The sequence below is a fragment of the Alnus glutinosa genome, chromosome 7, assembly GCF_958979055.1.
Source record: "Alnus glutinosa chromosome 7, dhAlnGlut1.1, whole genome shotgun sequence".
Classification (NCBI taxonomy): domain Eukaryota; kingdom Viridiplantae; phylum Streptophyta; class Magnoliopsida; order Fagales; family Betulaceae; genus Alnus; species Alnus glutinosa.
In genome coordinates, this window is record NC_084892.1 from 26,683,000 (window position 1) to 26,704,838 (window position 21,839).

Consider the following 21,839-nt stretch of genomic DNA (forward strand, 5'->3'; position numbering starts at 1 on the left):
TTTCAGAAAAAATATTTTCTATTGAAATCATTTTTCGATATTTAGCGCATATGGAAAATTACAAATATTTTTTTATATTTTTATTCAATCATATTAATTTATAAAAATCAAATTGTATTCACAACATAAAAAAATATTAATGTAAAATAATATAAAAAATTTATTTTTTATAAATATTTTTATTCAATTGGTGCTGGATTCCGGTGAAGATCGTTAGAATATGGCACAAAATTTATCAAGTATTTTCGGTTAAACAGAAATTTTTTTCAATTGACTATTATTTTCGTCCTTACCAAATACCGAAAAATGTCAAAATCATTTTTTAAAAATAATTTTACGCAGAATCAAACAGAGCATAAGAGATAATTGTACAATTGGCGTAGGAAATACCATATGGGGCAGTTAGGTTAAAGACCGAGATCGAATATTTTTTCGGGGTCTAGAACTAGATCTGAAATTTGACGTCATTCATTCAAACTATAATATTTTTTGTCACTGTTCAACTATAATCGGCTTTTTTTAATTTATTTTTCCACTTTGACGTTTAGGCTTGAAATGATAATGGATCTTTGACCCTTTTGAGTTATGGGCTCGTTCTTAGGAAGGCCCTTTAGAATAAATATTTTACTATATGGACTTGGACTTTAGATTATCCATAACGATTTTATTGGGCTTGAATTGGACCCTCGGCCCAAACCCAATACAACCCTTCCAACTTGAGGTGTAATCCCTCGTCGTATTGGAGTCCTAAACGAAACCATGATCACAGAATAAAGGAACGCCGAGGCGAGGATAAGTGGGACCGGTCGAATCAGAAATGGTTACCCACCTCACAATCCCCTCCTTCAGTGCGCAATCTCTGTTTCTTGGAGAAAAAAATCAAGTAGAAGAACACGACGAAGAAGAAGAAGAAGAAGAAGAGGAAGAGGAGAAAATCAAGAAAGTGAAGAAGCCGCCATGGTTTCAGTAGCAGCAGCAGCAACAACAGCGACGAGATCACCATCGCATCTCCTATTCTCAAGCTCTCGTTCCCTCTCTCCTTTCCAACAATGCGTTTTTGACTCAAAGACACTCGTTTCGTGTCCCAACAACAGTAATAGTAAGAAGAAACATGTCGCTGCCGGGGTTCGGTGCATGGCTGTGGGCACAACAGAGGCGGGCGCGAAGAAGAAGAAGGGTGCGTTTGAGATTGAAACGCTGACGAACTGGTTGTTGAAGCAAGAACAGGCGGGTGTGATCGATGCCGAGCTCACTATTGTGCTGTCCAGCATCTCCATGGCGTGCAAGCAGATTGCTTCGTTGGTTCAGAGAGCTAGCATTTCCAACCTCACTGGGATTCAGGGTGCTGTTAACATTCAAGGGGAGGACCAGAAGAAACTTGATGTTGTCTCGAATGAGGTTTGTATAGCTTCCTTTTTCTTTTTCTCTCTCTCTCTCTCTCTCTCTTTCTTCTTCTTCTTTTTTTCTTTTCTTTTTCTTTTTTTCTTTTTTTAAATAAAAAAAAAAGAGCAATATAATGGGAAAAAGGGCAACAAAAAATGCTAAATGCAAAGCCTCTAACGTGAAAATAAAAATTACTATTGAATTTTAAATAAATTACAATTGAATTATGAATCCAATAATAAATTTTAACTAATATTCTAACCATATTTTCACATAAATAATATGTTTTAAAAGCCTGCACAATTGGTTATTTATGTGAAAGTAAATAATATTAATAAATATTGACAACTACCCATTATTTCCGATTAATAACCATCCCGTCCATAGACTCTAAACAGCAAACAACATGGGTTAACATGTGAATTGCTTTGTTTTTGTGTTTCATTGAGAGCATTAATTAACATCGATCGCTAGGAAGGCTTTGGAACATTGGTGATGGGCCTGATGGCCCTTCAGAAAAATAACCCAAAACAAGATAAACTTCCGTTGCCGGGACTTGAACCCGGGTCTCTCGGGTGAGAGCCGAGTATACTAACCAACTAGACTACAACGGAATGATGTTCTTGACCATCCAAGTTTGCAGGCATATTTTATTTTCTCTAGTCCCATTATGTGGACAACTACAATAATTTGGCATTGATGACAGGTTTTCTCTAATTGCTTGAGATCAAGTGGAAGAACGGGGATCATAGCGTCAGAGGAAGAGGATGTGCCTGTAGCAGTGGAAGAGAGCTACTCCGGCAACTACATAGTTGTATTTGACCCTCTTGATGGCTCATCAAACATTGATGCAGCAGTGTCCACCGGTTCTATTTTTGGAATATACAGCCCAAATGATGAGTGTCTCGCTGATCATGGCGACGATGCCACTGTACGTCAACCTCCATCTCTTCACGTACGTTAAATCAATTTTAAATTAAGGATTTAATCAATAATTTAACGTATAATGGCATTTGGCAGCTTGACAACGTGGAACAGAGGTGCGTCGTAAGCGTGTGCCAACCAGGAAGCAACCTTCTTGCTGCTGGCTACTGCATGTATTCAAGCTCCGTCATCTTTGTGCTAACAATTGGAAAGGGTGTGTTTGCATTCTCCTTGGACCCAATGTACGGGGAATTCGTGTTAACTCAGGAGAATATCCAGATACCTAAAGCAGGAAAAATCTACTCATTCAATGAAGGGAACTATCAGCTTTGGGATGACAAGTTGAAGAAGTACATTGATGATCTCAAGGACCCCGGCCCTACTGGCAAGCCTTATTCTGCTCGGTACATCGGTAGCTTGGTCGGCGACTTCCACCGGACATTGCTGTATGGTGGCATTTATGGGTACCCCAGAGACAAGAAGAGCAAGAATGGGAAGCTGAGGCTTTTGTATGAATGTGCACCGATGAGCTTCATAGTGGAACAAGCTGGTGGGAAAGGATCAGATGGCCATAACAGAGTACTTGACATTAAACCACTTGAGGTGAGTACAGTTATAAAATTATATATATATGAGGTTGTGCAGCTAATTTCTTGGTAAATTTAATAACTAGGATTGTGTTTTTATTCCCTTTTGTTGGACAGATCCATCAACGTGTTCCGCTTTACATTGGAAGCCAGGAGGAAGTGGAGAAACTGGAGAAGTATTTAGCTTGATTAACATGTGATAATAGAAGAGAAAGTAAATTTGTTTCATCCCAGTAATACTTTTCTTTTTCTTTTTTGGATGAATGAAATTTGTTATAACAAAACACAAATGAATAATAGAACATATATCTCTCCGGCAAAGAGCTGGAACACAGATGCAAAAGAAAGCATCCACAAACAACCTAAACAATCTATAGAGACCCATATTCTCAATCTTCTGAGATTGAAGGCAGCAGGCCCGCACTCTGTTGGGATTTATCTTACCTCGGTTGTGAAAAGAGTTGGGTGATCAATTTATAAGTGTGAGAGAAAGCCTAACGAAGTCTTGGGCCTCTCTCAACCCAAAAGATAACTCATTAGGGGAGGCTTTCCCTCACAATTATAGCCTGACCACCTAGCCCCTTCCACTAGCGATGTGAGATAAATCCCAACACACTCCTCATTATCAAAACCAGCTCAGCAGGAACACAGGACAAACCCATAACAACCAAACCCAGCCAACCTGCAGAACAGAGCAGCAAAACCAGCCAGACCTGCCAACAAACAAGCAGAAATCCACTTCTCAATGCCAGCTCTTCAGAAGCACAACAAAACAGAACCACAAAGATCAAAACCAGCAAAAATACAGAAAGTTCAGCACCCAAAAAAATCCAGCAGCAACGCCAGAATGCTAAACTAGATCACTTCGACAGAACTGCATAGGGCCACTTTCTCATCATTTCCTTTAAACTTCCCCTGTCCCACAATACGAGTCCTCACCTCCCAACATATTTTTTGTATAGTTTTCCTTCATAATACAACTTGTTAATTCCGAAATCTCCATATCCCAGTAATATTTTGGTTGGAACATTAACAAAAACAAGATTTTAAGCATATTTTACACCAAGCTTGTGAAGAAATTGACAAGTTATATTAATTGCTTATATCTGATGGTCATATAGCTAGGATTTTCAGCAATATGAATATTCAAACAGAACATGCAAAGATCGGATTGCTTTTAGTGCACACGATGAAAGCAGTGAAAGAAAGACACTTCACATGCAGTTGCACCTTCTAAGATCAACAAATGTTGAAGTTTTTAGTATGTGCCTTTTGTGATGGAGAGAGTAGTTTAATTAATTTCACGCAATTTTATAAGAAACATTTCTGCCTAGATTGTTGGGGAATTATTAACCCCATGATAGGTGGACCCCGAGCACTGGGCCCCGGGATGTACCCCCGGTATACACACCCAGGGCCTAGCCCCGATATGCACGTCTGGTACCTACCCCCGGTTGGTTGGGCAGAAGCCGGATACAAGTGGGATACCTTGGAATTGTATAGATCGGGAATGACTAAAATCCTCTACATTATCAGAATCTTTAGTACTTATCAGTCTAGTCAAAACAAGTCAAAAATCATATAAGATGTCAATATAGAATCCCGTGCCTGACATAGTGTCAGAAGACTATGATAGGTCATTATTAACACAAGGCTTTTCCCATACGTCAACAGAGAAAAATGGACTTTTAAATACACGTATTATTAACAAAAGGGGGTATTTGATCTCAAATTGCTTAATCTCTCCATTTCTCCACTCTCATGACTCTTTACTAATTTGATCATCGGAAGAGGCTTCGTCGGCCAACCCTTGGCAGACCTTTGCTGTCTTGCAAGTCACAGGCGAAGGGATGACTTCGATGTTACCACGTCATTGGACTACTGAAAACTGCATAAACATATATTAATATAAAAATTAACAAATCCTATCATTTCAGCTGTAACACCCTAGTCCCATATTGGGAAGAGATGAATAGTTCACAGAAGATACTCATGGGTGTTAAGTCCCACATTGCCTAGTTACTAAGTGAAACTGGGCTTTATAATGGATTCTTAGAAAATCTTCAAATTGACTAGTCCTTTTGGAGTGATAGCGCAGATGTGGCTAGCGCTTTTTTTTTTTTTTTTTTTTTTTTCCTTGGGTCGTTATAAATGGTATCAAAGCCATTGTCCAGCCTGAGATGGTGGGAGCGTGCACAAGCCCAATGAGGGACGCCAGCGGGGACGCTGGGTCCAAAAGAGGGGGTGATTGTGACGTCCCACATCGCCTGAGAATGAGGATGTGCTTATATGTATAAATGCACCCTTTATGACATAACGTGTTTTAAAGCCGTGATGGCAATGAACCTATCAGAACTCCGCAGTTAAGCGAGCCGCTGCGAGAGCAATCCCAGGATGGGTGACCTCTTGGGAAGTCTGATATGGGGAGCCAAAAGTGGACAGTATTGTGCCATTGGACGAGATCGGGAACTAGGGCCGTGCGCTTTGGTTCGTCTGGTGTACGCCCTGAGGTTGTTATTGCACATGTTAATCGAATAATAAACACTTGATTTTTTTTTTACATATGAAAATTTTATTTCTTATTATTAAATAACTGCTTCTATGTTTTATTAAAACACCTGCTTTTAAATTTAATAAATTTATATCAATTTAAGTTCCACTTTTATATTTAATATTTATAAAAAAAAAATATGAGGACCAGTTCTTATATTTTTATGCAATTTTATTCTTATTAAAACACATGTTTTAATATATAAAACCCTAGCAGTCAAAGAATAAAACCCTAACCCTTATATATACCCATTAGCCGTCACTCTCCCCTTCCACCCTAGAAATCCTCTCAGCCACCTCCTTCCAAGGTATGGACGATCTGCTTTAACTCTTCCTTGCCTTTTTGTCTGTTTATTTTTTTAACTGATCATGGGCATAGCATGTATTCTTTCCATTCTTTCCTTCTATTTTTGTTGTTGCCAAATAGTCTCACCTCTTGTCCTTAGTGTTTTACTTCCTTTTCTTTTTCGGTGACAGTGACTGACTTTCATACCAGCATGTATTGTTGACTATTCTTTTCATGGCCTTGTTATTTTGCCTTTCTACTTAATATACATCCAAGACTTTTGTTTTTTTTTTTTTCCCCTATTCTTTCCTTTTTCTAATACCACCGAGAGGTATATAGATATATATATATATATATATATATATATATATATATTTTTTTTTTTTTTTTTTTTTCTCTTCTCTTTGTCTTGGCCGAACTCAATTCAGAATTTTTGGATTATGAAATCCTCTCACTTTTCAATTCAGCCAGTGGCTATTTTAGGGAATCGATAAATTGTTGTCTATTTTGTTTTATTTCTTTTCTTTTTAGTTTTATGTACAGATTTGGGTTTGCCCTAAATTCTTTCACAAAGAGATGTATAGTCCTAAAAAAAAAAAAATTCTATTTTTGGTACAAAGTAGTTTAATGTAAACATTCAAATCTTCTTGTAAATTCCTTAAAAATCATGGATCATTTTTATAAATTATTTTACTTAAGGGTATAGTTTGTGATATCAGAATTTATTAAACTCTATAATTATAAAATAAAATATTTCTGATGACAATTACCTTTATGAAGTCATATTTCTAATGTCAATAAAAGAAAATGTGTTATTACTTATTTAATGATTTAATTATTTTTAGAATAATTAATGTTGTTAAACATACCTAGGGAATCCATTCTCAGTAGGTTAGCAAGACAAATCTTAATGGTGTTAGTGTGTAGTTTAGTGTCTAGCACGAGATACTGATTTATTTAAACCTGTACCAGGTGACTAGTTAGCAGTCGAGATAGTCCAGCGACTTATTGCAATCAGAGATGTAAGGGATCCTCTATCCCTTTTCAAATTGTTTTATGTCATATTACTTTATCCTTTTTTTTTAAAACATATTTGCAATTAATTGTTATTGTTCTATATTTCAAATTATATTGATGCATGAAGGACTGTTTTAAAAATAGTTTTGAGATGAAAATTTGTCGGTATAAATGTTAATCTTGAAATCACTGTTTTAAAAGAAGCTTTGGTTATAAAGGATTTTTCTAATTATTCGTAAATTGTGTAGTTGGTTCCCGAGACGGGAAGTTACAGCTTTTTGAAATTAATGAGAAAAGGAGAGTAAAAACCCTTCCACACGTTGCCTCAAGAGTTATCAAAGGAATAAGAATAATTTGTGAGAATGAGATTTTTATAAAGGAGGCACGTGTGTGGAGGAGACTATTATTTTGACCCCAGATATATTCACAGAGATTTGCAGAGATTAAGCTCGGTACCGTTGCTTGGATGGAAGCGCAACCGCTCAAGGACTTAGAGAAAGCGGATCCATCCCTATGTCATGCTAAGTGCACTTCAATTAATTAGCTGACGGGGCAGGGCCTGTGGCCACAGTTTACCTGCTTGAGGTCGCAGTAGACCGCGCAACCCTAGTACACAGGGCGTAATAGTGTACATGGGCCCTACATATGAGAAATTTATTTTTCAACCAGTAATTTTATGTGTTAAGTAAAATGCCGAATTTTTTATTTGTATTCTAGAAATTTAGATTTCAAGTGTATTTTAATAATTGTTTTAAAGAAAATGAAGTTAACTCAACCGTTTTATGGTTGAGGGTTACCTTACTGAGCATTTTTCGCTCACCCCTTATTTTGTTTTGTTTTCAGGTTATGAGCAGAGAGACCTAGGCGGCCGGGATGGGATCTAGGCTAGCATTAGGACATTGCATCTCAGTTACCTTAATAAGTGCAATTGCACAATAAATTTAGTTTTTCTTTAGATTTTCAATTATTGAATCAAACATAATTGTTCATTTCGAAATAACTGTTTCCGCATTTATTAAAGCTCAAAGTTTTAAAATCTTTATTATTTTTGTTATTTAATTTATTTAATTCAGCATATTAGCTAGGTTGTGGCAGACCTTACGAATCTTTGCAGTTTGGTGTAAGAAATTGACGAACCTAACCCTTAGCGGTTTGGGGGCGTTACAGTTTTGGTATCAAAGCCAGGTTTCGATCCTGGGACCTGTGGGTTATAGACTTTAGGAGCCAGATCATTAAGATAGACTTAGTGGGGTAATGGGGAATCACATTCCGGCCTAGCAGAGTCAATCCCTTTTGTCTTGTATTCAGTGCTAGGGAATCATTCCCTATTTTTTTTTAACACTAACGCTTATAACATCAATTGCATAGATGGCACCCCACACTCGCAACCAAGGAAATCTCCCTGAGAACGAGAATAGCAGAAATGTGGGAAACCAGGCGCCGAAGGGAAACCCCGAGACTTTGACCGCATTGGCTGCTCAATTGGTGGACCTACTGAAGATGGGTGCTAAGTCCCACATTGCCTAGTTACTAGGTGAAACTGGGCTTTATAAGTGATTCTAGGGAAAGCTTCAAATTGACTAGTCCTTTTAAGGTGATAGCGCAGATGTGGTTAGCGCTTTTCCTTGGGCCGTTACATATGGTATCAGAGCCACCTAGTAACGCCAGGTCATGTGGTACTGGAGCACCGCATGACATGGCCCTGACGGGGACGTCAGGGGTTTAAGGGGGGAGTTTGTAACACCCCGGTCCCAAATTGGGAAGAGATGAATAGTTCACAGAAGATACTCATGGGTGTTAAGTCCCACATTGCCTAGTTACTAGGTGAAACTGGGCTTTATAATGGATTCTTAGAAAAGCTTCAAATTGACTAGTCCTTTTGGAGTGATAGCGCAGATGTGGCTAGCGCTTTTCTTTGGGTCGTTATATCAGCTGCCATCACAGAGACTCGAAATCAATGTGCAACAAGCTACTATACTCAATGTATGCACAAAGCACATATGCGCAATTTGCGGAATTAGAATTTTAGTTGTGGGGACTAGGGAGGTAAAACTAAAAAGAACATTTTTTAGAGAGAAAAAATAAAAGGTGATAGCTCCGAAATTAGTTTAGAACAGATCGAGCCCGGCCAAAACCCAGTCAAAATAAAAGGTCTACCATTACCAAGGCCCAAAAAGAGCAAAAGGAAGCCCAATATGAGGCCCATAACTACATTGTGATTCACCCTAGCGAATCACAAGGCTTGTTTGGCAAAGACATGCACAGAACAGAACAGAGTAGTGGGTTGTTAATTTTGAAATAAGTAAAAAGTGATGATGTGATATAAAAATGTGAAAAAATTTTGTTTTGTAGTGAATTTTTTTATTTGAAAAGTAATAAAAAATTATTGATGTGATATAAAAAGTAAAAAAAGTGAGAATGTTTTGATGTTGATTGGTAGTAGAAAATATAAAAAGTAAAAGAAAAAGTATATGAAAAGTACACGCATTACTGTGTACTGTTCTGTAACTTAACAAACAAGGCCACGTCACACAATTGTCATTTGTCGGATAAGCACTGCTGACTGCCCTGTAACCCAGAGAGAGAGAATGGTTCATACGACTACAGCTTCGTCTTCCCACGCCCTCTTCTCCAACTCTCTTTCTTCTTCTAAGTTTCGTGTCTCTACTTTCTATCTCCGCGGCAACCTGGTGCAAACAGTCACAAGCAATGGCACGTCCAAGATCCTATGCAAAGTAGCGGGATCCACAGTGACTGTCGCAGAGACCAAACCCCAAACGAAAGACAAGAAGAACGAGTTCCAAATCGAGAACCTAACGACATGGCTGCTAAGGCAAGAACAAGCCGGTAACATAGACGCCGAGCTCACTGTCGTGCTTTCAAGCATCTCTTTGGCGTGCAAGCAGATTGCTTCGTTGCTTCAGAGGTCAAGCATTATCAATCTCACCGGGGCTCATGGCACAATCAATGTCCAAGGCGAAGATCAGAAGAAACTTGACGTTATCTCCAATGAGATTTATAACACCCCAAAATTTTTCAATATTTTTGGGCCTAAAAGAATAATATAAATATATATATATATATATATATATATATATATATATATATATATATATATGTTTTTTTTTTTTAAAAAAAAAGAAAAAAAAAAGAGAAGAATCATCAATTCTCTTGAATGACGTCGTTTTATTAAGGAAGTATTTTTTTTCGCACGATGTCTTCCACCTTTCATCTCTCTCGTGACAAATTTCAAATGCCCTTACACGTTGCAGAGAGTGGCTTGAAAAACCATTGACACCTTGCAAAAACCCTCAGCCACTTCTTGCCACTTTTCAGTCCAAAGAAACCCACGTTGAGCCCATGCATCACCCCTTAAACCACGATAGCTTCACTCTTCTCCTATTTAATCACTCTTTTCGCCATGCTTCAAAGCATCGGCAGAAATTCAGTCCTCAGCCACGTTCAAAAACTCAACCCAGCAGGTATTCCTCCTTTTCTGTTTCTTTTGTAAAAGCTTTTGTGATTAAATTATGGTGGTTCAGAGTTCTGAGAACTCTCTGCTTCTAAATCGAATGATCTGTGCTGAGTTTGAAGCTTTGATTTTAATAATGGGTTGCAATTATTTTTTTTGGCTTTTGAGTACTGAAATTATTATCTCTTATTTCTCTGTTGGACGCCCCGCCCCCCTTGTATTTCTTCTCATTCTTTTCTGTTTCTTAGAGAGAGTTGGGGTGAGGGGAGAAAATAGAGAAGCCGAAGAAGGGAAGGGGGGGGGGGGGGGGGAGGAGACCGGCCGAGTGAGGGATGTGGGGAAGAGAGAAGACCCAGCCGGTGGGCTAGCCACCGGACTGGGCGGACGGTACCGCAGGGCCGGCAGACCGCGGCCTTGCGCCGGCGACGCCACCGGAGAGCACTTTTCCAGCGACTTCTGGGTCCCCAAAGAAGAGGAAAATCTGTCCCCTGTGAGTGTTAATTTCTGGGTTTTTGATTTTCAGATTATGGGTTGAATGGGTCTTTGAGAAATCTTTGAATCTTGATCTTGTTTCAGTTTGGGTTGCTTTGTTATGAAAATTTTGGCTTCTCCTTTCTAGTTCCTTGATTTCCTTTCTTTTTGAACACAACCGAGAGGAAGAGAAGAGGGAGAAGAAAGAGAGAGCCGGTGGGTGAGCCACCGGTTGGGGCGGACAGGAACGATGGGCCGGTAGGCCACGGCTTGGCGTCGGCAAGGCTGCGGGGAGTCTGATTTTCGGTTTTCAGATGGGTTTTGTTGGATTCTTTTTAAATGTTTAGATTTCGGTATTGTTTATGGGGAATTTTTTTTTTAGGGCATAATGGGTTTTCGGGTAATGGAGAACAAAAATCTGGGTTGGTTTGAAGATGAAATCTGTTGGGTGTTGTTGATTAATTGAGAAAACTTGTTGCCTTATATGTATTTCTCTCATGCATGCCAGTCTCTTACTCCTTGCACAGAGTTTCAATTACTGTTACGATTTTGGAGTTCTTTAAACCTCCTTTGAAATTTTCCTATGACATGCTTGCTTGTGTGTTAGCTTCCCAGATTTCTGGCCTAAAAGCAAAGACTATTCAACTTTTTTGAAGTTTACCTGCATGATAATATTATATTGTCTGCACGTTAAAAGTAAGCAGAAATGGTTCATTGCACTGGACCTAATCCAATGGGTCCATAAATTTGAAAACCATGATCCACGACAAACATGTTGTGTCATACTTTGGTTGGAAAAGTCAGTATCAATCCTTCCACATAGAAAGATTTGATTATTTATCACTAACTGAATGAACCATGCTGCTTTGGTTCTATGCTTTCCTGTTTCTTTCTGAATCCTAGTCATGTCTGGCAAAGTGTTTTATATTTAATGTATACGAGGAAAAGGTGAGATGGCAAATTTTGATGTTCATTTTCCTTATACGTTTTATTCTGGTAGTCAATAAGTTCCTAACCTTATTTGCCATGTCAAGGTTGTTATGTATAGCAACTGATTTGCTTTTAAATTAGCCAATATATGCTGCATTTCTTGGTCCCTACTAATTTCTTGTGCCTACTTTAAAATTTGTGCCATGAGGTGTTAATTTAATCTTAAACAGAGTATGTAAATTGAGCCTCTTAATAATGACAAAAAGATGTATAGATTTTAAGCCCCATTGGAAATTTGTCACTAAAGACCATTGAGGAGGAATCTCAAATACAAATAGAAAATTTAAGGATTATTAGACTTAGATGGTTAATTTATGTCCCTATGCTATTAAATGAACATCATTGGGCTGAACCCATTCTTTTTTTTTAGCTTGCTTCTTTGTGCCAAAAATGGTTACATGCCTGGATGACTACTACATTACCATTATGCTCCTAATGTGGTAGCAAGAACTGATAAACTAGGAGCAATGAATGACATTTTTTTTTGGTTTCATATGCCTAAGCTTCCATTATGTTCTTTTACAAGTTTTATGTGTGCCAAGTTGGATTATCCTATTGAGTATCCTCTAAATATTTTTATGATCTACTCTAGGTAGATATAACAAAGAATCCACTCAAGATCGCCAGGTAAGGAAACACAACCTTAAAAACCCGGCAAATTTTTAAATAAAATCTTTTCCAAAGGAAAAATGTCGGGAATTTTCGAAAGACTTTCACTTTAACATTATTTATTCTATTATCTCAAGTAGGAAATAATGAATATGTTATTTGTAATCATATGTATGAATGAAACTGGTGATTATATGTTATATGTGCACCATATGAATGAAGAGGATGATGAAATTATGATTGAATACTTGTTTTATATGCACCACACAAAGTTTTGTCACACGGTACCATAATACTGTGATCCGGATCTTATAATGATGATGATGATGGGTAGCGGGGCAACCACACCAAAAGTGTGGGGCTATCGGCCGGGGGGTTCTCACCTAGGGAGCTTCCTAACCCGGCAGCTCTCCCCTGTGACGACAGGATGAGCCATGGGTCCTTCGGGATCGGTCCTATGGACGAGCCCAACGTGCACCGCTCATGGTAAAAATGCGGAATTGGACCAGTGGTAGACAAAACTTACACATTATGAACGATGATTATGAATGCACATTTCTTATTGTTACTGATTTTTTTTTTATGTGAAAATTTTAAATTTGTAAATTAATTTTATATTGTATCTTATGTTTTGTTGTGTTACTTACTGAGTTGTTGAACTCACCCCCTTACCCTTACAATTCTTTTCAGATAGCGCTTCATATCATCATCCTCATAGCGGGCGTACCCATAGGGGTCGCTACCTATGATGATCCACAGTTCTGGCCCATTGATGCCGATCAGTGGGTTTATGTTTGTTTTGATAGCCCGTGATCATAATGTTTAGTCAGGGATTTATTTTTTGTTTATGTATAGTTAATGACACTGCTAGTCCGGACCAGTTTGGAGATAGTAGAAGTTTCCCTCCAAGAAATAGTACGAAGACCGGATTATTTTTTTGTATATGAACAGTGTATTTATTTTGTGATCCCTGACTATTTGTATTAGCTGAAATGTTACTAAGACTTAATATATATGTGAAATTATGAGTATTAATCTATATCTTGTGATTATTGTGTCATTCTCTTTAATAATAAAAAGAATAGAATATGTGGAAGATTTTACTTTTCTCAAGTTTACGTATCCCCTTATTTCCCAAAACGGGGGCGTGACGAGGTTCGTTTTACGTCGACGTTTTATCAATTATTATCAAACCATCGTCTGTGTTAACTTTTGCTTAATGTTTCGCAACTACTCTATAAACATTTTAGACCATAGTTGTTGCGCACAGCTAGATGTCTCACCAGTTGCTCTAATCGGCTGTCCGAATTACACGCAATTACGATAGGTGCGGAATCTACCTGTGCCGAAGGGCAGGTGACCCCCCACTTCGAACTTCACCTGCCCACTTTGTGAAAACTGTCTGAATTGTACACGGCCAATTGCAGGATTCTGTTCTATAACCATACGCTATATATTGTAACTAGTATTCGATTCTAAGCTTCAATACTCACAAAATATACTCCCAACATTCATACGGAAAAGACTTAAGATTTTCACATTATCCCAATGCAGTTTTAGCACTTGATGCATTATCCACACAACATTTTAAGCTTTGATGAAAACAATTATTGATCAGAGGTTGTTAATTTGAAGTTGTTCTGCAACTGCCTAAGGCCTAGCGGCCGCACAGGGATTATAGCATCAGAGGAGGAAGATGTACCTGTTGCGGTGGAGGAAACCTACTTAGGACATTACATTGTCGTGTTTGACCCTATTAACGGATCTGCCAACATTGACACTGCCTTAACTACTGGCTCCATCTTTGGCATATATGGCCCTGACAAGCAATGTCTCTTTAACATTGACGATGACTCCGATCCACGGTACTCCTCTCATACCATTTCCATTCTTATTCTTCTCTGCTTAATTGTTCAACTCTGCAACAACACAGCTCGATCAAGCAAAACAAAAATGCATCGTAAATGTTTGCCAGCCAGGCAGCAACCTACTGGCGGCTGGCTATTGCATGTATTCAAGCTCAGTTGTCTTTACACTCTCAATAGGGAAAGGGGTGTTTGCATTCACGTTGGACCCCTCATATGGGGAATTTGTTTTAACATATGATGATATAAAGATTCCAAAATCAGGAAAAATCTATTCATTCAATGAAGGTAATTATGACCTATGGGATGAAAAACTGAAGCAATACCTCACCCACCTCAGGCAGCCAGGCAACAATGGCAAGCCCTATTCTGGCCGTTACATAGGATGCCTTGTTGGGGAAATTCATAGGATGTTGCTATATGGTGGTATATATGGGAACCCCGAGAACAAGAACAACAAAAATGGGAACTTGAGGCTCTTGTATGAGTGCGCACCAATGAGCTATCTAGTAGAGCAAGCAGGAGGAATAGCAACAGATGGTCACCAGAGAATACTTGACATCAAACCAGCGGAGGTAATGATATAATTGCAAAAGCCTCTCGTTGTTAATAACTTTTTGCACAGTCAGCATAGTTCTGCTATTAATTTATGTAACAAACTTAAACATGACATTCAAAATTTGTGCATGAGATGTGCTACAACAGGAGCTCAACACATAAATACAGAGCTTCTTTAACCAAAAGAAATGTCTTGCTATGATGGAAAATGTAAAAAGCTGACATTTACTTTGTTTTTCTTTGACAGGTTCACCAGCGTACACCAATTTTCATTGGAAGTCCAGATGAAGTAGAGAAACTGCAAACATACTTGGCTTGATCCTTGTTGCCCTTATTTTCTATTAATTTTGTTTATTCCTATGAATATGTTTGAGCCTTTCATCACACTTGAACAGAGAAAGGGAGAAAAAAGTACATGTAACCAAAAATTCTATTAAAAGAATTCAAATCTTCCATATCAACAGCAACCTCCATAAAAATGTACAATCCATTGTCAAGAAATACAACACCCAGTAAACCGAGAGAGTGTAAATCCAACAAAGACATATTACTGCTGTAGGATGTCAACTAGAAAATGGAATTCTAAGGAATGAATCAGTAGTCTAACGCTATACCAAAACAAAGACAGCTTCTGTTAATTGTCGTTCAAAACATTAAAACACAGTTAAATATCTTTTGCTGTAAACAAAGTTTCCATGTCAGCCTAAGAATCATTCCTTTAACCAGTCAGTTTCTTCCGAGTAATAATCCCCATTCAGAGAACTCCTACGACTTTTTGTAAAAATATTTATAAATTTTTGTTTTTTCAAAAACACTTATCAAATTTTTACCAAACCAATTTTCATTTGTAGCCCCTACATGCAATTACGGGTGGGCAAAATATCCGACTACCGCTTACCGACTAATTTTGATTTGGTAGTCAGTATAAAATTTAGTTCCAACAGTTGGATTGGTACTGAACCGAACCGTCCTTTAACCGACTTACTAGACCGCCTTTTAACCTACCGATTAACTGAACCGACACAAACAAATGACGTCATTTTCTCATGACAGAAACGAAACTATTTCGTTTGATCTTTTTTTTTGACAAAAAAAAAAAGAAAAAGACGTCGTTTCATTATAATTGAAACGACGTATTTTTGAAAGACTATATATTCATCTCTTTTAGCTAACCCTAAGACACATTCCTCATTTCGCATTTTTTCCTCATCTTTCTGTATTTTCGCCTAATTGGCGAACCCTAACCTTTACATTTAAAGTCGACACAGCCGCTTGTTGGCCCTTCTCCCTTGGAAACTGACGAAAAATGAATGATTCACGACTACAGTTGTTTGGTTACAAGGTTGGTGAAGTTGGCCTTGCTTAAATCAAGAGAAAAAATGACTAAAAATCTGAAATCAAGTACTTTTCCTTTAAAATAAGCATATAATGATATATAGCTTTTGACTTTGATCTGTTGCATATAATTATATATGGTCAGTCAAATAGGTTTAAATTCTCCTTGATTTGTTGTTTCTACAAGAAAAACTCTATATTTGTTGTTTCGACTCAACCGACCGCCTATCGACTGACTTAACTGACTAAACCGCTTTAATTAAAAATTTCGAAAATATGGTTTGTCGGAACGAAGTCGGTGAATTCACCAACTTAACCGAACTGATGCCACCCCGACATGCAACACCTTTTTTTTTTTTAAAATGTGCCCCCAACGAGTAGTTTTATATATCATCTTTTGATCCATTTTTAACCCACAAAAATTGATGTGGCTTTTAAAATCACCGTTAAATTTGGGATGGATCGCTATTAAATTGATTCCAAACTCAAATTGTAATTTTAAAAGCCACATATTTGAGGGATAAAATGTAAATAAAATGATAATGTATATCATTACTCGGCACAAAAAAAAAAAAAATCAATTCTCAATTTTTACATTTTTCAAAACTCTTTTCAAACATAATGTTTGAGAAACTTTTCCAATTCAACTCTTTTCTTTTATTCTCTATTTTTTTCAAAAACAACTATCACTCAAACATCATTTCAAACATAATGTCTCTACTTTTCTTTTCTTTTTTCTTTTTGGGTATCTGTAACTTTGAAAATAGTAAAAAAGAATACAAAAATATAGCACACACAAATGTCTAATAAGTTCACTTTTCAAAACTTTATCAAACATCCTGTATTTTTTTTTTTTTTTTTTTTTTTGTATTTTCGAAACAATTACCGAACGAGAATAGGCCTCACCTTTTTAAAAAGAGAAATGCTATTTTTCTATTTTTATTCATCTTCATCTATTTATTTTTTTTAAATAATATACCATTAAATTTGTAGGATTTACAGTATACTATAATTATTTATTTATTTATTTATTTTTTTGTGGATCTGGACTTTGGATTAACACAGGCCCATTGCTAATCAGGTCCATTTCCAATGCCACGAGGACAATAACGTCCGCTTATCCCCTCAACCAAATGGGTCTCCTCTGTCAGAAGAAGATGAAGCAAGGACTTCTACTATGGAGGAATCCTTGCCAACACTCTCTCTCCCTACCTCCCCTTCCTTTTCCAAACCCCACAACAAAACGCCCCATTCTAGTCATCTCCGCCAACACCCAGCAGGAGCTCACGGCGAGGGAGAGGAGGCGGCTCAGGAACGAGAGGAGAGAGAGCAAAGGCACCACCAATTGGAGAGAGCAAGTTGAGGAGAGGCTCATCAAGAAGCCCAAGAAGAGGTACGCCTCTTGGATTGATGAGCTCAACCTCAATAACCTCGCTGAGTTGGGTCCCCAGTGGTGGGTTGTTCGGGTCTCCCGGATAAAGGTCCATGAGGCCGCCGAACTCCTCGCTCGCTCACTGGCTAAGAACTACCCGGACATTGATTTCAAGGTAATTTTAATGTTGATCGCTTCGATTTTGAGCGTGAATTACTGGGTTCTATGAAGTGCATCTCTTTACCTTTGTTACTTTGTATGGGAATGCTCGTGGTTTTATGTAGGAGCTAATTAGACTGTCTAGGATGAATCTTTTGAATGAATGCAACGCGTTCAAAGCATTCAAAGGCCTGAATTGGACACAAATATTGTGTGGTTCATATGGAAAGTGAAGCGGAATTCAACTATAATTCATGTACTCTGCCTTGTTATGGTGCTATATATGATGTCCGATATGCTTCCTGAGGAGGCTTGCTTGGTAAACTTGGAACACTTGTGAATATGCGAAAGAGGAATATTCTGATAAGAACTTTCTGAGATGGTGTTATTAGTGGTGCATATTGACGCTAAGGGCTTGTTTAGACACCTAGATAGGATAAACTTGGCACCTAATATTATGGTACATGATGACAATGCATGTAGTATGTCATATGCAGCTAGCACTCATTCTTATCTATCATGATTTTATATGCATATCTGTAAAACCATAATAACTTCAAATTTAAAGCTTAAATTCCAATCTGATAACGATGGATGATTGACGAGGTTCTGTTTGCCCAACTTCTTCTTCAATAACACCATGATAGAGTACAGACCAAGTATGTTATATTTCCTCTTTTTGGCAGTTTGCACTGCTTCATTTGAAAAATTATTTACACTTTTTCTGTTTGATACTACTCTTTAGAAGTTAAAAGTTCGGCTGTAAGATAGTAAACAATGGATGGTTGGGAAAGTGAAATTATATAGCTTTTACAACCCCATAGTGTTTGAGTTTCAGGTCTATGCTCCAGCCATCCATGTGAAGAGGAAATTGAAGAATGGTTCTCACTCAGTCACATCAAAGGCCGTGTTTCGTGGGTGTGTTTTTTTAAGATGTGTACTGAATAAAGAGATACATGACTTCATATTAGAGTGCGATGGAGTTGGGGGTTTTGTTGGTTCCAAAGTCGGAAATACGTGAGTATTGATTTTTGTTTTTGTTGTACTTGAAAGAGTTGTTCGAACCACTTGTTTGCAGTTTTTAGTAAAAATACTATGTAGAAATTTTAGCGGATGGGATCATGGGAAGCACTCGCATTATAGAAAATGTGGACATCATAGTGAACGGCATATAGCATTGGGCTTTAATGCAAAGAAGGAATTCTGAAAATACTAAGAAAGATTGTCAACTACTCCATGTAATTATCTAGTAAATTCTGTGTAGGTCTCATTTGGGTCACCAGGCTTCATGTCATGGTGGACTTGCATGAGAAATAAGTGAAGATTTTCAATCCATATAATGACTGCAGTCTTTACCTAAGCCTGAAAAGAAGGAATCTGAGGGGACTTAAGATACCTTCTGAAGGAGTTTCTTGTCAATATATAGGCTGGGATATGGGCTTATGCTCTATCCAAAGGGGAGAACATTTAACTTTTTGGGTTAAGTTTTCTGGTTTGCTGGTCTTTGTGAGTCCCCAAATAGCCATCTCTAGTGCCTGTTGATTCCAAATCTTAAAACCACGTTGCATAGATGTTCTCTTGGCATACTACCTCCATTGTGTACTTTCCAGTATGTCTAATCAGAAGCTGTTCTTTCCCTGCAGGAAAAAACAGATCAACAAACCTAGGCCAGTATCTGTTGTTGATATGGAAGCGATCTTTAGACAGGCAAAAGAGGAACAAGAAAAAACTGACCGAGCTTTTGAGGAAGACCAGCAAAAAGGAAACCTCAACTCGGAGATGCTCAGTGTTGACTCTCAGTTAGATCCCAATGATGAAACAAAATCTGTTATGGATTTGAAGCCAAAAAGGAAATCCAGAAAAGCTTCTGATCCTCTCACAGATGGTTCATCTACAGCGAAGGATTATAAGCTCCTTGTCCCAGGTTCAACTGTTCGAGTTATATCTGGAACTCTTGCAGAATTTGTAGGCAACCTTAAGAAGATGAATCGCAAAACTGGAAAGGTATGCCATTCTTTCTCACAGATCATTTGATTTAAAGAAGCCAATGAGAGAAAATGTGCCTGCATGCTGTTCAAGAGAACTTTAAAGGTCTAATTGATGCTTTACATGATACAAAAGGTCCTTGTGACAACAACAGTGTCTCATTTTCTATTAATCTACTTCAGAATCCAGAAATAATTCTTTTGGAAAAATTCTCTTCTTGCAGGCAACTGTGGGGTTCACACTATTTGGGAAGGAAAGTTTGGTAGATCTAGATGTCAATGATATTATTGCAGAGACTAACTAATGTAAATAATGTCTTTCCTTATGATCATCATGGGTAAGTTTGTCAACCATGTGATATATTGCCTTCCTTTACAGATGTTTCTTAGTTATCTGTATGGAGAATGTGGTGCCCTGTCATTATGTGAAAGTAAAGTATGCTTGTTTGAATAAGGCGCTGGATACGAGTCTGAGTCATGGCTTACATAGTGAGTTTCATTATGTCAACATCCTTGAGTTGCTTACAATACCATCATTCATTAGGTCAGGAATAAAAATTACAAAAAAGATGTTAAATGATAGTGAAGGTTAATCTACGATCAAATCAGAATTATCTTATAGTACTCAAACACTTACTCATTTGACAAATAATAGAGATGATTTATCAGATTATTCTGCTTCTCACTAGGTCTCATTACATGTTGCTTGAGGTGTTTAAAACATTTTCTTGCATAGGCTTTATGAAATTTCCTGGATTAATGGACACAAATTATACAACCGATCCATCATCCATCCATATAGTTCATGTTTCATATACCTTTCTAAGTGCATGTGCTGTTGAGTCATCTACAATTCTGAAGAGTCATTTCATTGAGTTGTCACCCCCATTAGTTCCTGTGAACATGATTTCTTATTCTGCCTTATTATGTTTGACTCACACATTGCAGTTCATTTTTTGCTATTCCAGAAAGGAAAATTGTTACATGTTATTGGAGCAGGCTACTATTGGTTGAATGAATCCATACTGAGGGCAATTTACGAAAAGCCTTCAGGTTTTGTTAAAAAGCTAACTATATTGTATACTGAAATCTTTTACGAAAAACTGCCTGGGCAGGCTGAGGCTAAATCTGTTGTGAGTCAGTGTTTCTGGCTTTCTATGCTCTAGCCTGACATTGAGCAAGGATGCAGCTCTGTTATTATAAACAATGGACATACCTCAGATTTAAATGCAAAACAAAAAAACTCTCAGGTTGGAAAAGAGACTCGACATTGAGCAAGTATGCAGTTCACCAGGGTTACTAAACTAAATTGGTGCTGGAGGTTGGAATTTATGATTTTGATGGAGCAAAAGTCCAGCCAACGAGAAAACACGCTGTTTGTTAAAATCTCTTTTGTTTTCTGTTTTCAAAACAAAAACATTCACAAATAATTCAAAATACAAAACATTCTTCAAAACACAAAAACAATTTTCACATTTGTGTCACATAAGAACATTATTTCAAACAAAAAACAAAAAGCACCTCCAAAACACATTAACAAACATACAAATACATCTTTTCTCACTTGCCTTACGGCATTTGGTTTGGTCTACTAGCATCCATATTTGTGCATGTAATGCTGGTTAACCATGCACATTGCAAGTGCGCACATGCACCCACAAAGATATGGTTTTTACCGAGAGATATCTTTGTAGACTTTAAGCCGAGCAACTAAAGTCCTTGGAAAATGTAATAGCTATCAAATTGTTGTTTTAAGGCCCACCCTCATGGGTTCAAATTCAAGTGCTAGCATCAAGCCCTTTAGCTATAGTTGCTCGAAAGAAGTTTTTATGGGATCCCATTTACCAAAATTTTGACTTCTGGTTCCCGCGAACAAATAATCAGTGAGTTCTCCTCTTTTCGGGCAACATGTACAAGGAGACTCGCAAACAGTTAACTGGTTAGTGAACCTATGAGAAATGTTTATACTTGGCTCTTTCATCAGTAATTCAGTCAACTTTTTTTCTTTTTCACCCCCTACTTGGAATTGGCTGAACTGCTTGCCCCTTAGGGTAGTCTTAACATGCTTCACTTATTGCTCGAAGTTTGCCGGTACATTTCTTAAAGGCTGTCGATCTCTGAACTAGACAGAAAACTCAGAACAGTCTTTCCCACTATGGCTGCAAAGCTGGTGACATCTTTTTCTCACGAAAAGATAATTGAGGCCAACAGGAAAGAAAGTTGTGCTGGATGTTAATTTATTCACGTTGTTTTTGTTTGTTTATGATTTTATTATC

At 37.7% G+C, this 21,839-nt stretch overlaps 3 protein-coding genes and 1 non-coding gene across 5 annotated transcripts; 3 read left to right on the plus strand and 1 right to left on the minus strand.

Moving 5' to 3' along the window:
- Positions 1-825: 825 nt before the first annotated feature.
- Positions 826-3,163, plus strand: LOC133872321 (fructose-1,6-bisphosphatase, chloroplastic-like). Its single transcript, XM_062309809.1, has 4 exons — positions 826-1,398; positions 2,090-2,314; positions 2,404-2,910; positions 3,012-3,163. The coding sequence occupies exons 1-4, from the start codon at positions 958-960 to the stop codon at positions 3,081-3,083; spliced, it is 1,245 nt and encodes a 414-aa protein (XP_062165793.1). The 5' UTR covers positions 826-957; the 3' UTR covers positions 3,084-3,163.
- TRNAE-CUC (transfer RNA glutamic acid (anticodon CUC)) lies at positions 1,925-1,997 on the minus strand. Its single transcript has one exon. It is a non-coding gene; the product is annotated as a tRNA-Glu (tRNA).
- A 6,172-nt stretch (positions 3,164-9,335) lies between the features above and the next one.
- Positions 9,336-15,055, plus strand: LOC133873390 (fructose-1,6-bisphosphatase, chloroplastic-like). Its single transcript, XM_062311102.1, has 4 exons — positions 9,336-9,746; positions 13,910-14,147; positions 14,221-14,729; positions 14,960-15,055. The coding sequence occupies exons 1-4, from the start codon at positions 9,336-9,338 to the stop codon at positions 15,029-15,031; spliced, it is 1,230 nt and encodes a 409-aa protein (XP_062167086.1). The 3' UTR covers positions 15,032-15,055.
- Positions 15,056-17,151: 2,096 nt separating this feature from the next.
- On the plus strand, positions 17,152-20,822 carry LOC133874306 (uncharacterized). Of its 2 annotated transcripts, XM_062312197.1 has the most exons (5): positions 17,152-17,594; positions 18,417-18,595; positions 19,222-19,582; positions 19,788-19,901; positions 20,532-20,822. In XM_062312197.1, exons 1-4 carry the CDS (start codon positions 17,181-17,183, stop codon positions 19,866-19,868), a joined length of 1,035 nt encoding a protein of 344 aa, XP_062168181.1. In that variant the 5' UTR covers positions 17,152-17,180; the 3' UTR covers positions 19,869-19,901; positions 20,532-20,822. The 2 variants fall into 2 exon arrangements, with proteins under 2 accessions (XP_062168181.1, XP_062168180.1); XM_062312196.1 differs by lacking the exon at positions 20,532-20,822 and having other exon boundaries at positions 19,788-20,017.
- The last annotated feature ends 1,017 nt before the right edge of the window (positions 20,823-21,839 follow it).